At 38.1% G+C, this 13,131-nt stretch overlaps 1 protein-coding gene across 1 annotated transcript in view; it reads right to left on the minus strand.

The window, feature by feature from the left end:
- The window catches only part of ARHGAP15 (Rho GTPase activating protein 15), a 333,370-nt gene that overhangs the window by 280,988 nt on the left and 39,251 nt on the right, over window positions 1–13,131 (minus strand). Inside the window, exons 3-4 of the mRNA XM_074145377.1 lie at window positions 4,833–4,907; window positions 987–1,048 (exon numbers count right to left, since the gene is read on the minus strand). Of these exons, the coding sequence (XP_074001478.1) occupies window positions 987–1,048; window positions 4,833–4,907 (137 nt within the window). The remainder of the gene's footprint in view (window positions 1–986; window positions 1,049–4,832; window positions 4,908–13,131) is intronic.

Genomic DNA, 13,131 nt, shown 5'->3' on the forward strand with positions numbered 1-13,131 from the left:
CACGGGGAATGTAAAACTCCCTCCTCCTCCTCTGGGCTTGTTCACAGGTGATGCCCAGCCGATGCACACTCTGCTGAAGCTTTTGCCAGCACCCAAAGTGGGGTATAGAGTATTACTGGCATCAATGCCTTTCCCAATATACGAGTTTCTGATGGTACCCATCTGCAGCAGGCTTGGCCAAGTGTTGACAATGTTCTTGCTTCAAGAGGTTGGACTAGGTGACCTCCAGACTCCCTTCTCAATAAGCATTTCTAGGATCCTTATGGTTTAGCACTACAAAGGTATGAAAACTCACTACTGGACCCCTTTCTCCGGGCAGAAATGTAATCACAGAATCATAGAATGGTTTAGGTTGGAAGAGACTTTAAAGATGACCTAGTTACAACCCCCCACTGTCGGCAGGGTCACATCCACATGTGAAATGTAATCTTTCACATTACTCTCTCATTCTCATTGGTAGCATACAGTACCAGTCACATCACTGCTCCTCCTTTACAGGCATCTAGATACAGCAAACCATAGCAAATCCTCCCATAAAAGGCCACATTAATATTCATGTTACTTTCAACACAGTGCTAAGCAAGTAAGTGCTGACCACTTTGACAATCTTGCCTTAGCATCTCTGTGGCATCAACACATGGTGGGCTCCTACATCCCATCCTTGACCCCTCAAGCAGACACCCGGCACCTAAAATTTGCCCACTTGAAAATACATTAATGGTTTGCTTGGTGCCTTAAGGGTATCCTTGATAAGTGTATAATATGTATATAACGAGGAGGCTAAGAGCGACACACGCTCTTCACATGCAATGAGCCTGTTAGCTGCTGTCACTTGGTTTCTGGGACTTTAATATGCTGGCTTTAAAAAATGACAACTGAAACAATGGCAGTTTGGCTATAAGCATCAATAATAGCTATACATACTTAAACATGCCTCAACTCTGAATTTTGCAACTGATAAGTTCTGTAACATTCACGTATAGTACCTTAACTTCTTGCCACCGTCTGCTATTTTAGCTTTCAGAAGATATCCTTCTTTCTCCACTTCCTACAAGAAAAAAAAACACAAATGTGTCATAACTATATCATTTATTTAGATGAATGAATCCAGTTAGTACACACCTAAGAGTCTGCATCTCGCTAATCTAGTGTGGGGGGGCATTTTATCAGTAATTCTCAGTCTAGCCACCTATTTTTCCCCTGATACAACCAGTTGTTTTGAAAATTTGCAACCAGTGTTTAAAGTCAATTAATACATGGAATTAACCTTAGAAATACCCCAATAATATTATTTTTGTTGATTTAGAAGAAATTTATTTTAATGCAAGTGAAGTTTCTAGCTATAAGTAAAAATGAGTATAAAATATACTACAGCTAAATTATTGTCAAGGTGTCATTTCATATATTGAGTTTCATTTATAGCTATGAGGAACCTACCCTACTTCTGTAGAAGCCTCTTGCTTCTTATACTCTGAAGAGTTATGTTTAGGGGTAACCAATGTCAGAGAAACATCAAATACCTGTATAACAGGAAGAGTTACATCGCCTCCATAGGTGCCATATTTTGCTTTGGTTCAGTGCTAGATCAAGGCTCATGCTAAAAGGCATCATGCTTTTAAGTGGTGCTGTCTTTTGGAGCAGCTCTGGCATCGAGGCGCTTACCCCTCACAGCCCTTAAAAGGTCACACTTCATTGGAGTGCGTGCATCCGTGTCCAGGGAGAACTTGTCTTCAAGTTTCCAGCTGAACTAAATGATCTCAGTACGGTGCAGAAAACCAAACTGAGCGGTTCTGTCAATTCTCAACAAACAATCTGAAACTGGAACTGTAAACAAGGGAAAGCACAGCGGTGTTGTGGATTTTCCAAAATACACCCCAAAAGGCAGAGCCCTTAGCTGTAACCGATACAAAGCAGTATGTGATATTAGCAGCCTGATATCACCACCTTGGTAGATCCCACGCTCTGCTATCGCTGAAACCAGCCCCCTTTTCCGTGGTGTCAGGACAGGCTGAGGACTCTGCTGGGGTACACGAGGCCGCAGTGCTGGTTGCAGGGTGTCAAGGTTGCACGTGAGTTTTGGGATATCAGAAGCGAGCCCTATGCTTGGTCTTTTTTTTTCATTCCTCCCTCTTAATTTGTGCTCCTCCACATCTCTGCACACACTTTCCCTAAGCCAGAGGCCCTCGCAGACACTCGGTTCTCTACGATCTGCTGAAACATCCCTTGTATACCTGTGACACACAACTCAGGATAGGGGTGGTTTTGGCTATGTAAATTTATATTAAAAAATTAAATAACCAACCAAAACAAGATAAGGACCCAAAATGGGTCTTCAGCCAAACCCATTGACCTGTCTTCTCAACAGATCTCATTAACTAAGGATGGCCCAATGTGTCATTAATGGGAAAAGAAGCAAAATCGTGGTTCAGAGTGGGTCTCTTTTCCCTTTCAAACACCACTGAGTCGGTACCTGACCAGAATATTTTAACTCCACCAGATCTTTATAAAAAATTGTCAGAAGGCTATTTTGTAACAATTTAAATAGAATTTTGCTTTCTGCAAAGCAATTAAACGTCAATAAAATATGCTTTAACATGCAACACAAGGATTTTGATATCAAACATATTTTTTATTTTGATTATACAAAACATCATGATATTAACTGTGTAATATGTTTAAGTTTTTCCTTAGATTTTGTCTGCTGCTGGTATACAGCATATAATGAAATATGTACTGTGTACATATCTGCTTGCACTTCTGAAAAGTCTGTAGGTATCGGACAATGATTTAGGTGATGTTCTCAAATGGGTACACAAGGATTAGTGTGAACATTTTCTATAATTTGTACTTATCTCATGCAAATTCCTGTTATGCATATCATTGCCATAGAAAACCCAGAGAGAAAGTATGTAGGGATTATTGTGCAGAGTCATGTCCCTATTTATATAGTGATGGATGGGTGAATTATTAGAGCTAAAATAAGACTTAATCCCCATCTCCACCTACTTTTTTTTCCTTTTTTTTTTTTTTTTTTTAATCAAACTTATTTTATATCTTTCAATATTTTTCTTCCCCTTCTAACCCTTCATTTTTGTAGCATAAAACTTCTGGTGCTTGGCCAGGGCCAGAGATGCCAAATAACATATGAGAAAGGTTATTCTTTTTAATATTTCTATCCATCTGGAAACAGAAATTGGGAGGAGCATTGGCTAACCATTCAAGCTGTTGATTGCTTCTCTGAATCAGACCCAAAACTCTTTCAAAGTTTACCAACCACCCTTCCCAAACTGTTATTTTGACCAATCCAAAACTAAAGGCAAATTTGATTTTCAACATCAGATCTGAATCACCACTGTTCTCACATTTGGGGAAGTTAAAAACTGGATGTGCTTCCAGATGAAAATGTTGCCGCTCAGTCATATTTTCCTTATAATTGTCTTGAGCTAGAATATCAAATTCAGTAACAAATGTTGGGCATATAAAATATCCTGATTTAAATTACATAGCTCAAATCCATCATTTGTTTCAAGTTAAACAGCTCAAAATTAAACAGCTCAAAAATAAAAGATCTTCAGTTAATATGAGACCTCTCCGTGCGAAGCAAAGTAGCTTTCATATATATTGTTTTAATTGAGTTAGTACAGGTGCTGTCTTTAAAAAAAAATTAGCATGGTCTTCATAAACTGATAACGTGCACAGTTTTCTCTGTAATTAGTGTAAAGGGAATTTATGGAATTATGAAACAACTTTACCACAAAGGCAAATAAAAAGATTTTTAGGATGACCCCGATATTTTTTATAACCTCTGTTTGGGGTGCTATATTCCCCTTAACATCTGATAATATCCCCTATTTTGTTCTACCTGTTTTTGAGAAAATACTTCCAAGATAGAAAATACTTCCAAGATAGTTAACTTACAATACTTCTGCAAGTGGATGGTAATAGATTAAAAAAACCACCAAATATATCCTAATGATATGGTCTGCTGTTTCTGTCTCAATAAATATCATCATTTGTTGTTAAGCTGCTGCCCTTCCTGCAACTTTTCAACATATGGAAGGTTGAGAACATGACCCAAAATGCCCCGAAGATTAGCAAAGAAATAAGAAAATGGAATTATTATGTGGGGTGTTGTGTTTGGTTTGGGTTTTTTTTTTTCTTTTTAGCATAATATTAAAGTATATACGTATAAATACTTGAGTTTCTAAACAATAATAAAAAAGGTTTAACAAGCTAACAGTATTAGAAACTATACAGAAAAGTAATTATCATAATATCACATATAGGTTCTATAATTTTACTAATTAGAAGAATTCAAAGCTTCTGAACCTACCTAATCCTGAAAAGTTTGTGTAGATAAAAGTACCGATACCAACATTACTTTCATAAATCTGTATTTAAATATTCTTTTTCTTTTAATAGAAAAAATTCTCTGCTTCTCATTCCCCCTAGATTCTTTTAGTGTCAATGAAATTTTGTTAAATTTCATTACCACTTTTACTTATAAAAATTGATATTAATATTAGAACTACCTTAATATGGGCGAAGACAGGACAAAGACATGGTCACATTACTTTATACCAAGTATTAATACAGATGAAGCATCAGTCTAATACAACAGAATTAACAGCAAAGTCAAGCTATATGAATTGCTTTGTACCCTCTAAAATTATTCTTTTTTATTGATTAATCAAAGTTCCTTGAATCCCTTAATATCTTGAGGCATCCAAAGCCTCATGTATTTATTCTTTAGTAAAGCATGTTTAACATTTACATTATAAACATTTAAAATAACAAGAGTGATTTATCAGTTCTATAGAGCAACTGCTTACCGTGTGGTCCTGTGTTGTAATGATGTCTGCAAGCGTTAAGTTGTGTTGGGAATGATTTCTTCTATGACGATTTACCTAAAAAAAAAAAAATAAATTCAAGGATTGAAATTCAGAGAGGATTCAAATACAGGCAGGTTAAGATGGACCAACAAATTTAATTACTGAGCATGCACAGCATGCATTGGATGGAGATTTGGAAACCTGGTTTCTTTCAGTACTGTATTTCTGCGCAAACTGGCGTTCCTCTGAACCCTGTGTATTTGAAATGTACAGCTACTAACCACTAAACATCTCTGGTATAAATGTGTTTCTTTGTGATGTCACATTGGCAAATTTACCTAACAATTAATCAACTGATAATCATTTTAAATGTTGACTTTTCCATCAGGAATCTCAAAAAATTGCTTAACTAGATCACGTGCTCTAAAACCCATTTTACAGAAATGGGAAAGATGCTAATTATAACCTCTAGACCACTAAGCAAGCCAATGAAGAAACTAGAAAATAATTGGGACCAAGAATATAATATATCCAGTACGTTTAAACTGCTTTAAAGGCTATTTCTAAAATCTCCATTACTGGAAGGCTACCGCAATACTGGACTCATTCTAAAATTGTCCCCAAGCACCGAGTCCTTGATTCATCCTGTTCCCTCTTATCTAGGAGGAAGCTAGTATAACCGTCTGTGACTTAACTCTGGACAATTATTGGATTATACCAGAAATTAAGATAAAATAAAAGTTTCATCACAAATCAAGCATTTGGCAGAACTCAATAGCATTTTACTTCCTTACAAATCTGCAATAAAGAACAGGTCACTCAAAAGTGTTTGTGCGTTTGTATACATATACATTAAAAAATTTTACTGTTTAAATTCAATGTCAGTCAATAATAATATAATTTGGAGTTATGATCCTGTAAAATTCAGTGATTATCTCCTCTTTTAACTGAAGCCAAAAAGCAAACAACAAAATATAGTCTCAACTAGTTCTCACTGTATTCATCATAATGCATTCTCTTTTTCCCTATTAAGACAGAGTTAACCAAAAGTCATAATGTATTCTCTTTATATTCAAGTGTCTGAATATAGAAAATGTTCTTAATTAATCCAGAGGGCCACGCTCAAAAAACAGTTAAACATATTATGATCCCATATTTTTTCTCCACACATTGCTTTCATGTTTATTTGTAAGCACTAACATTTTTAAGCCTTGAAATCTATATCCTAGATATTGCTCTACTCTCCTAGTCAGAGCTAATGAGCTTAATGAATTACCAGTTCTAAATTTAATACAAACATTTCAAAGAAAGAGATAAAACATTCTTCACAATTCAAAAGTTTCTCTGACCTATTTATGAAGAATATCACTTAACAATTTCATTAAGGGTGAGTAACAGCTGGTGACATGGCTGTGTCCTAAAGTGTTTTTCTCTCTTAATATTCTGCATCTTAAGCAATCGAGCTTTCATAAGAAATACTTTAGTTAGTGGCAGTCCCTCCTTTGGGGAGAAAAAAAATGTCAGACCACATTTTCTGTATTTTGCAATCTTGTTTTCAGGAGTGTCATGTTCCTGTTTTATTAGCATGTAGGGTAAACAAGAATGATTTGCTGATGCTATTGAGAGAACTTCTAAGATTACAGTCTTTCTATTTAGATTTTGGATGGAACTTAATATTAATGCAGGCAGAAGCTTGTATATAAATTCAAAATAAATTAATTCAATTTATCTTGTTTTTTTATCTTTACTGTTCAACAGCTCTGAAAGTTCTATATTGCTCAAGACATATAGCTAAACTATTCAGGTCTGGATCATAGAAAGTCTTTCTTACCCTGATCCCCCATTCTAATTATTCCTTAACAGACAACAGAACTTATTGCCCAGCGATGCTTTCTGAAATATATTCTTCCCTCATCCAAATTAAATAACAAGACACACCACCACTCCACAGTATCTATTTTAACATTCAGCTGCTCTCTCCAGGAATCATATGTGTCTGTTGGGGGCCCTATATGCAACTTTGTGAAGTGTACAGCACCGATCAGAGCTTTCGGGCTGGTCTTTGGTTCAGCGATCAGAGCATTAGCAAAAAAAATGCTCACATTTGATACATGCTAAAAAGAATGTGTCAGAAGCACTAAATCCACCCACAGCCAAACAAAGGAAGGAGATAGTAAAAAGTACTATTTTAGTAGTACTAGAATATTATTAGTGGTAGTGTAATAAAAAGACAATAGTAAGATTTCCAGGAAGTATCAAAAGAGAAAAAGAATATTAAATTCCAGTTATAGATGATATTATGGGCTTCAAAACCTCTTCGCTGTATGCAAAGTGGAAATATTAAGGAAAACTGCATGCGTAGAAGAAGAAAGAATAGACCTACCTGAGTATTTAATGTGATACTTTTGTTAAAAAGAAGTTTCTCTTATAGGGCAAAAATAAAAGAAATTACACTTCTTCATAGCCCAGCAATGAGCAAATCTCATGCAAGAAAGACCTGAAGCTCCAAAATCTGAATCTAGTTACAGAAATACAACCAAAATCCACAACTATGTAAGCCAAGATCAAGCTCTTCTGGAAAAACACCCCAAATATTTGGCTTACAAAGGGAATTAATGGAAACTTCAACAAAAATCTTACTCATTTCTACCAGCCTCTTGGTTTAGGAATGGAACTCTTTTAAAACTGAATCAAAACAGCTCAAAAAAACCCTCAAAAACAACAAAGGCAATATATTCTTTCATGAGATTGATTTTATAGAATTCCAGCAGGCCTTACACAAAGTTGGTCTGAAATATATTTTACAAACAACTGCCAAATGAGTTAGTCGTACCACTTCCTTTACAGTCTGTTCAGTTCAGTGTTAAAATGTTCTTAGCAGGAGAAATGGGTGACAGTAGTCAATATACTCATCTTTCAATATACTGACAATACCAAAATATTTAAAGGGAAGTGAAGCTCAATTATTTTCATTCTTTCATTCAGTTTTTAACAGATAGAGCATAAAGGAGATGTTTTGAGATCATTTTTTTTTCTCTATCGCTCCGTTCGATTACCTTAATAAACTGAAGAAAGCCCTAAATAATATCTGTCACAAGTCCTCTACCTCACCTCCCAGGGTATGATGAAAGGCAGAGATTTACAGGAGAAGTTCGTGAGATCCCTTTTTTGGGAAAGGCAGCTTATCAGCAGTTTTCTGATTTGATGAACATTCTTCAGTCAGCAACAATGTCACCTGCAGCATTAAAAATCCACTCTGTGAGCGCTTGCAAGTCTGTGGGCAAGTCTGGTTTTGTTAAATTCAGCCTCAGCAGCTCCCCCCCCCCCCTTTCCCTTAGCTAAAGGGTATCCATCTCCTACCAGAGTTATTCCAGCATCTAAGCACTAATCCGTCATCATCCTTTCTACAAAGGCAAAGCCTCCATTACATATGCCTGGTATCCCAGCGTGAAGGGACAACCATCTGACAACTGCTGTTTTAACACTGATGGAGAAAAATACAATAACCTGATGTTTAATTTAATTTCTTTCTGTGTTCCCATTTGTTCCTTAAATTCTCCCTCTTTTTGTGGGAATTCATCATGACTAACTCATTGCTAGACTCTTCAAATAGCGTGGCGTTGATTTAAAAAAAGACTTGGAGGACTGATTTGGATTTTATTTCCCATTACAAGCATATTTCTGACCTAATTCATCTAGTCAACACAAAGAAGCATACTTCTCTTTTATTTCAACCAAACCTAACATAACCAAGTAGCATTTCTCAAAAGGCCCAGATAGGCTGCTCTAGTGCAAGGTACAAAAAATTAATTATTTCCTGAAACATCATTCTTAACGCACTTGCATCCCTAAATAACGAAGATAATTGTAAGACATTTCTAAGTGGTTGCCAAGATTATCAAGTTATTCACCACAAGTTATTTACCCAGAAAAGTCACATACAAGTAGCCTGGGAAATCCATAATTTGTTTAACCAAACAGCACCTGGTGCAGCAGAGCTTTGCTTTGGATGGGAAACCCTGGGACAACGTTTACCTGCTGTTTTTTTCCATCAATCACTGTACTGCTCCACCAAGGAGAAGGTTCTCACGGAGGTTTTGTTAGATTTCTACCAAAAATATTGTCACTCTGTTCATGCTTTGACCTTTCTTTTTTTGGGGTCTAACTATTGTTTTGTTTCATCCTACCCACACTGCAACCATGTATGTGGGGATTCCTTTATTAACTCCCAAAACAGAGAGAAAGCCCCTACTGTTGAACCCTTACTACCGCATGTTGCTCCAGTCTGGACCTGATCCAACAAAGCACTCTGCAATGGGCTTAAGTGTTTTTCTGGGTCAGGGCCAGAACACTCCATTCTTTACAGGATCGAACTTACTGGTGGCAGCTTGAAAGTTTGCAATAAAAGTACAAACTAGTCACATAAACTTTTGTGAAAACCATTCCCTCAAGGGAGAAGGAGGGGTGACACCTGATTTAGTGATGTCTGTGGTCATTTTGTTCCCAGTCACTCCCATACTGCAGTGACAGCTCCTAATTGCTTAGATAAACTTAACAAAAATGTAATGTAGCATTTCTTAATGGCCCCATCCCTTGAAAGACACCTAGGCAGTGGCAAGAGAAAGGAAAATCCTGTAACTTTTCACTCACTGCTGTGCTCAGAGTGATTTGGTTTGTTTTAAGGATCCAGTCTTGGGCAGTATGGCAAGTCCATCATTATCTACAGAAATTATTTGGAAACAGCTCTACTATGATACGGTTTCTCTCTTGCTGTAAAAGGCACTGAGAAAATCCCATGGGGCTCCCCACTTGGAGATGCTCTTTTGTCATCTTTGGTCCATCCTTAAGAAACAGAGGCTATCAAGAAACAGTGGGAGCCGCCCCCTTCTCCTTGGACTTGCTGCTGCCAATGCTCTTGGTGCATTAGGGCTCTGCAATGGCTCAGCAGAAGACCCCATTCAGTGCCAGGGAAACCACCCTGTGTCCCAAAAGGCTCCTTTCCCACAGCTGTGGCCAGCTCCTGGCTTGCTCTGGGGGCCTCCTAACACCATCCTCCAGAGGGTTACATTAGACTCACGTGGGTGTTTTCCCCTCCTTACTTGTCCCAAATAGATTTCTTCAGAAGAAAAGGTAATGGAGAATATCAGGCAGCATAATGTGACATTAGGTCTCTCTGTTGTTTTCCCCCCTCAGGCTTGAGGAGCTGGGAGAGAGGGAGGGGGCCCAAAGAGCAGTTTCAGTCCTGCCCCCACCAGCCCACATTTGCTCCTCACCCTCCCTCCCCATCCCCAGGCCCCCAAAAACTTGTTACTGTGCAGGTGACCAAACGCTTTGCTGGGGAATAGGAACTTGAATGGATGAAGCTTTTGTGCTCTGGCTACAGACCAGATAATCTCTCTATGCATCATTTAATAAGAAAACCACTTCACAGTCCTTACAGGCTTGAGTTTGTTACGTATAACACGCTCTCAGCAGAATCTGCAGACTGAAGTCAGTGGGGCAAAGGAAAAAAAAAAAAGAAAGCAAGCAGGATTGTGTAGCATTCCCCCTGCATGTCTCCCTTTGAGCACACTGCCCTCCATATTCAGTTCAGATCTCCAGAGCCTGTGAAAATAATGATAATGGTTTTGCTTCCCTTGACCTCTTGCTCCCTTATAAATCAGAATCCTACAGACCTTTCCCACAGTGCGAGGGCCCTCCTTCGTATTCCAGCCTGTGAAGGTAGGTATTTTATATCAAGGCAGTTTAATCACCTGGGCGTGCTCCCTGGCTTCAGAACCTGCTGTAGATGAGCACCGCAGTGCTTTTACTGTGAGAGTATCTCGATTTATTCAGCCTCTTCATTCATGAAATAAAAGCCAAATAATTACCCGGATCCTAGTTTAAATTTCAGCCAGTGTTAAGATGAACTGATTCTCTGTGGTCAGAGAAAAAATAACTGAGAGTTTTATTACAAAGTATGGTCTGTTTGAAACTATGTCACCTTCTTTCCCAACATCATTGGAGGGGTGATGCAAATTTGGGGTATCCAGTTTGGGCTAATATTTTAACTCCAAGGATAAGCCTGCATCAGGCACGAGGTACTTTTCTCCATTAATGGCTTGCTGTTTCCCAGGAGCAGATTTTCCCTAGAGTGGGAGCCCTTTTGTTCCTCTCGAGCTACTCAAATGAACTTTGAAATTTGTCCAATTGATCCTTGCTTTGAGGGAGTCCCAGCTGATGTAGTTGGCTTCATTTTTAGCCTTTGCAGGAGTAGGAGATCTGCCAAAACCATATGTAGAAGAGGAGACAGCTACAAAAGGCTCTTACCACCCATATGAGTTCAAGAAATCCCAAGGCTGCTCTAAATTTGACTGTGGGTCGCTTGGATTCACGTACCTGGGGATCAAACTGCCACAAAGGGACCAACAGCTGCATTGCTGCTAATCCTCAGGATTTCCAATTGGAAATCAAACTGGAACCTGGTCTCAAAGCTTCAATATGCTTTAATTGTACTAAGCACAATACTCATTGATTGAAGAAAAGAACAAAGTGAGAGTTTTTATACATTTCTACTAACCTTTTCTGTTACAGCCTGTAATAAGTAACAAAATACAGCAACGTGCACCCTTTGACAGTATCCATCTAGCCATACATAAAAATTCATATAATAAAATAAAATATATTGATAAGTTTCCTACTCAGATTTTTCTATTCATCATGCAGTTGCTACTTTTGGTTCACCCTGATATTAGAATATATTAATCTTAACTACTGCAGGTACTTTGGTAAAATTACAGATGAGTAGTGCACCAATGATAGAGGAAATACGGAGTAACACCAGCAGGAACAAAAATGCGGTAGACATCAGTATTTCACTGTTCTTTGCCTCTGACACCTACGTCTGCAAAAACGTGTTCTTTGATGTTATGTCTATAAAAGGTAAAACTTAAAGTTAATACAGACAGAGAGTAATGATAAATTATCTTTTCATGTCCCCCTTGGATCTTAGACAAATAAAGACAATAAATATGAGAACTCAGTTATGATAGCAAACTGTGTCAGCAACTGTGACCTGAAATTACACCCCAGAATAGTATTCTCAGGGTAAGGGGCAAGCAAAAAAAAAAAAAAAAAAAAAAATCATTAAAACTTAGAAGGTAAATGTGCAGAAAAATTGCCTTTACAAAATCACATCCAGCACATACACTGCAATCAAAATGCACTCAAAAGCTTGGTCTCTCCTGAAAGGACTGTCTTAATAGAAAGAGCGCAATTAACATTGATGTCACACTCCTGCAAGTCATCAGTTACTCTGTGCGATATAAATACCCTTGTATAAAATATTATTAATATTCCTAGACAAATGCTCAGTCCTCTCTAGTGGACTCTACGTTTATCCTGCCTACCTAATTCTTTCTTTCAGATTTAAACAAGCCAAAAACTCACCTTATGCTACTGCAGAAGCAATTTTTATTTTTGAAGGTTAATCCAACTCAGCAGGATTTAGGGATGGCACTTTTGCTTGGTCGTAGGCATGTTGGCTCAGGCCAGACAGCTGTTTGGACATTCTCCACTGGGAATCTTGCCCTCAACACCCACAGTTGATGCACATACATGGTCTACTGGCTGCCTACTTCCATGCCCATCTGTTCAGATGGCATGGTGCCCAATCACAAGTTCGCTGGATCCTTGCCCTTAGTGTGTAGATGCCAGGCAATGATGGGCTTAGATGGGCAGCCTGCAAAATACTGAAAGTGATCATTTTTTCCTGTAGGAAGTCCTTCCTCTGCGATAGCACTGAAGCATGGACACCACATGCTACCCTACACTTAATAACACCTGTGGACATATATGTGCCAGAAATACAAAGGGAGGGGGGGAATAAATAAAAAATGGAATGATACAAAAAAAATTGCAAGGATTCCTATGTAAGAATATGCTCTACATCATCAATGGCAGTGGAGGGATACCTGGGTTAACTTGAAACAAACTGGCTCAAGCATCAGAGCAGCACGGCCGTGGCCACACAAACTGAGGCACAGCCTGGTTCATCCTGCTTCCGAGACCCAACTTAGCTTAAAACTACCTTGGGCACCATGCATCAGTCACTGGCCATAACGTATAAAAATCAAAGGCAGATCATACTGAAACCAGTGTGAACCAAATCCAGACCTATCTAAAATTGTTTGCCTTCAATGCATATTCCATATATACCATACTGAAGAAAATATTCCATAGTAAAGGTAGATAGCAAAAAATGTCATTTTAACAAAGATCAATTTTAATTATGGCATTGTCCTTTGAAGTAATAACTGAG

This window comes from Numenius arquata, chromosome 3 (assembly GCF_964106895.1).
Source record: "Numenius arquata chromosome 3, bNumArq3.hap1.1, whole genome shotgun sequence".
In the NCBI taxonomy this organism is placed as follows: domain Eukaryota; kingdom Metazoa; phylum Chordata; class Aves; order Charadriiformes; family Scolopacidae; genus Numenius; species Numenius arquata.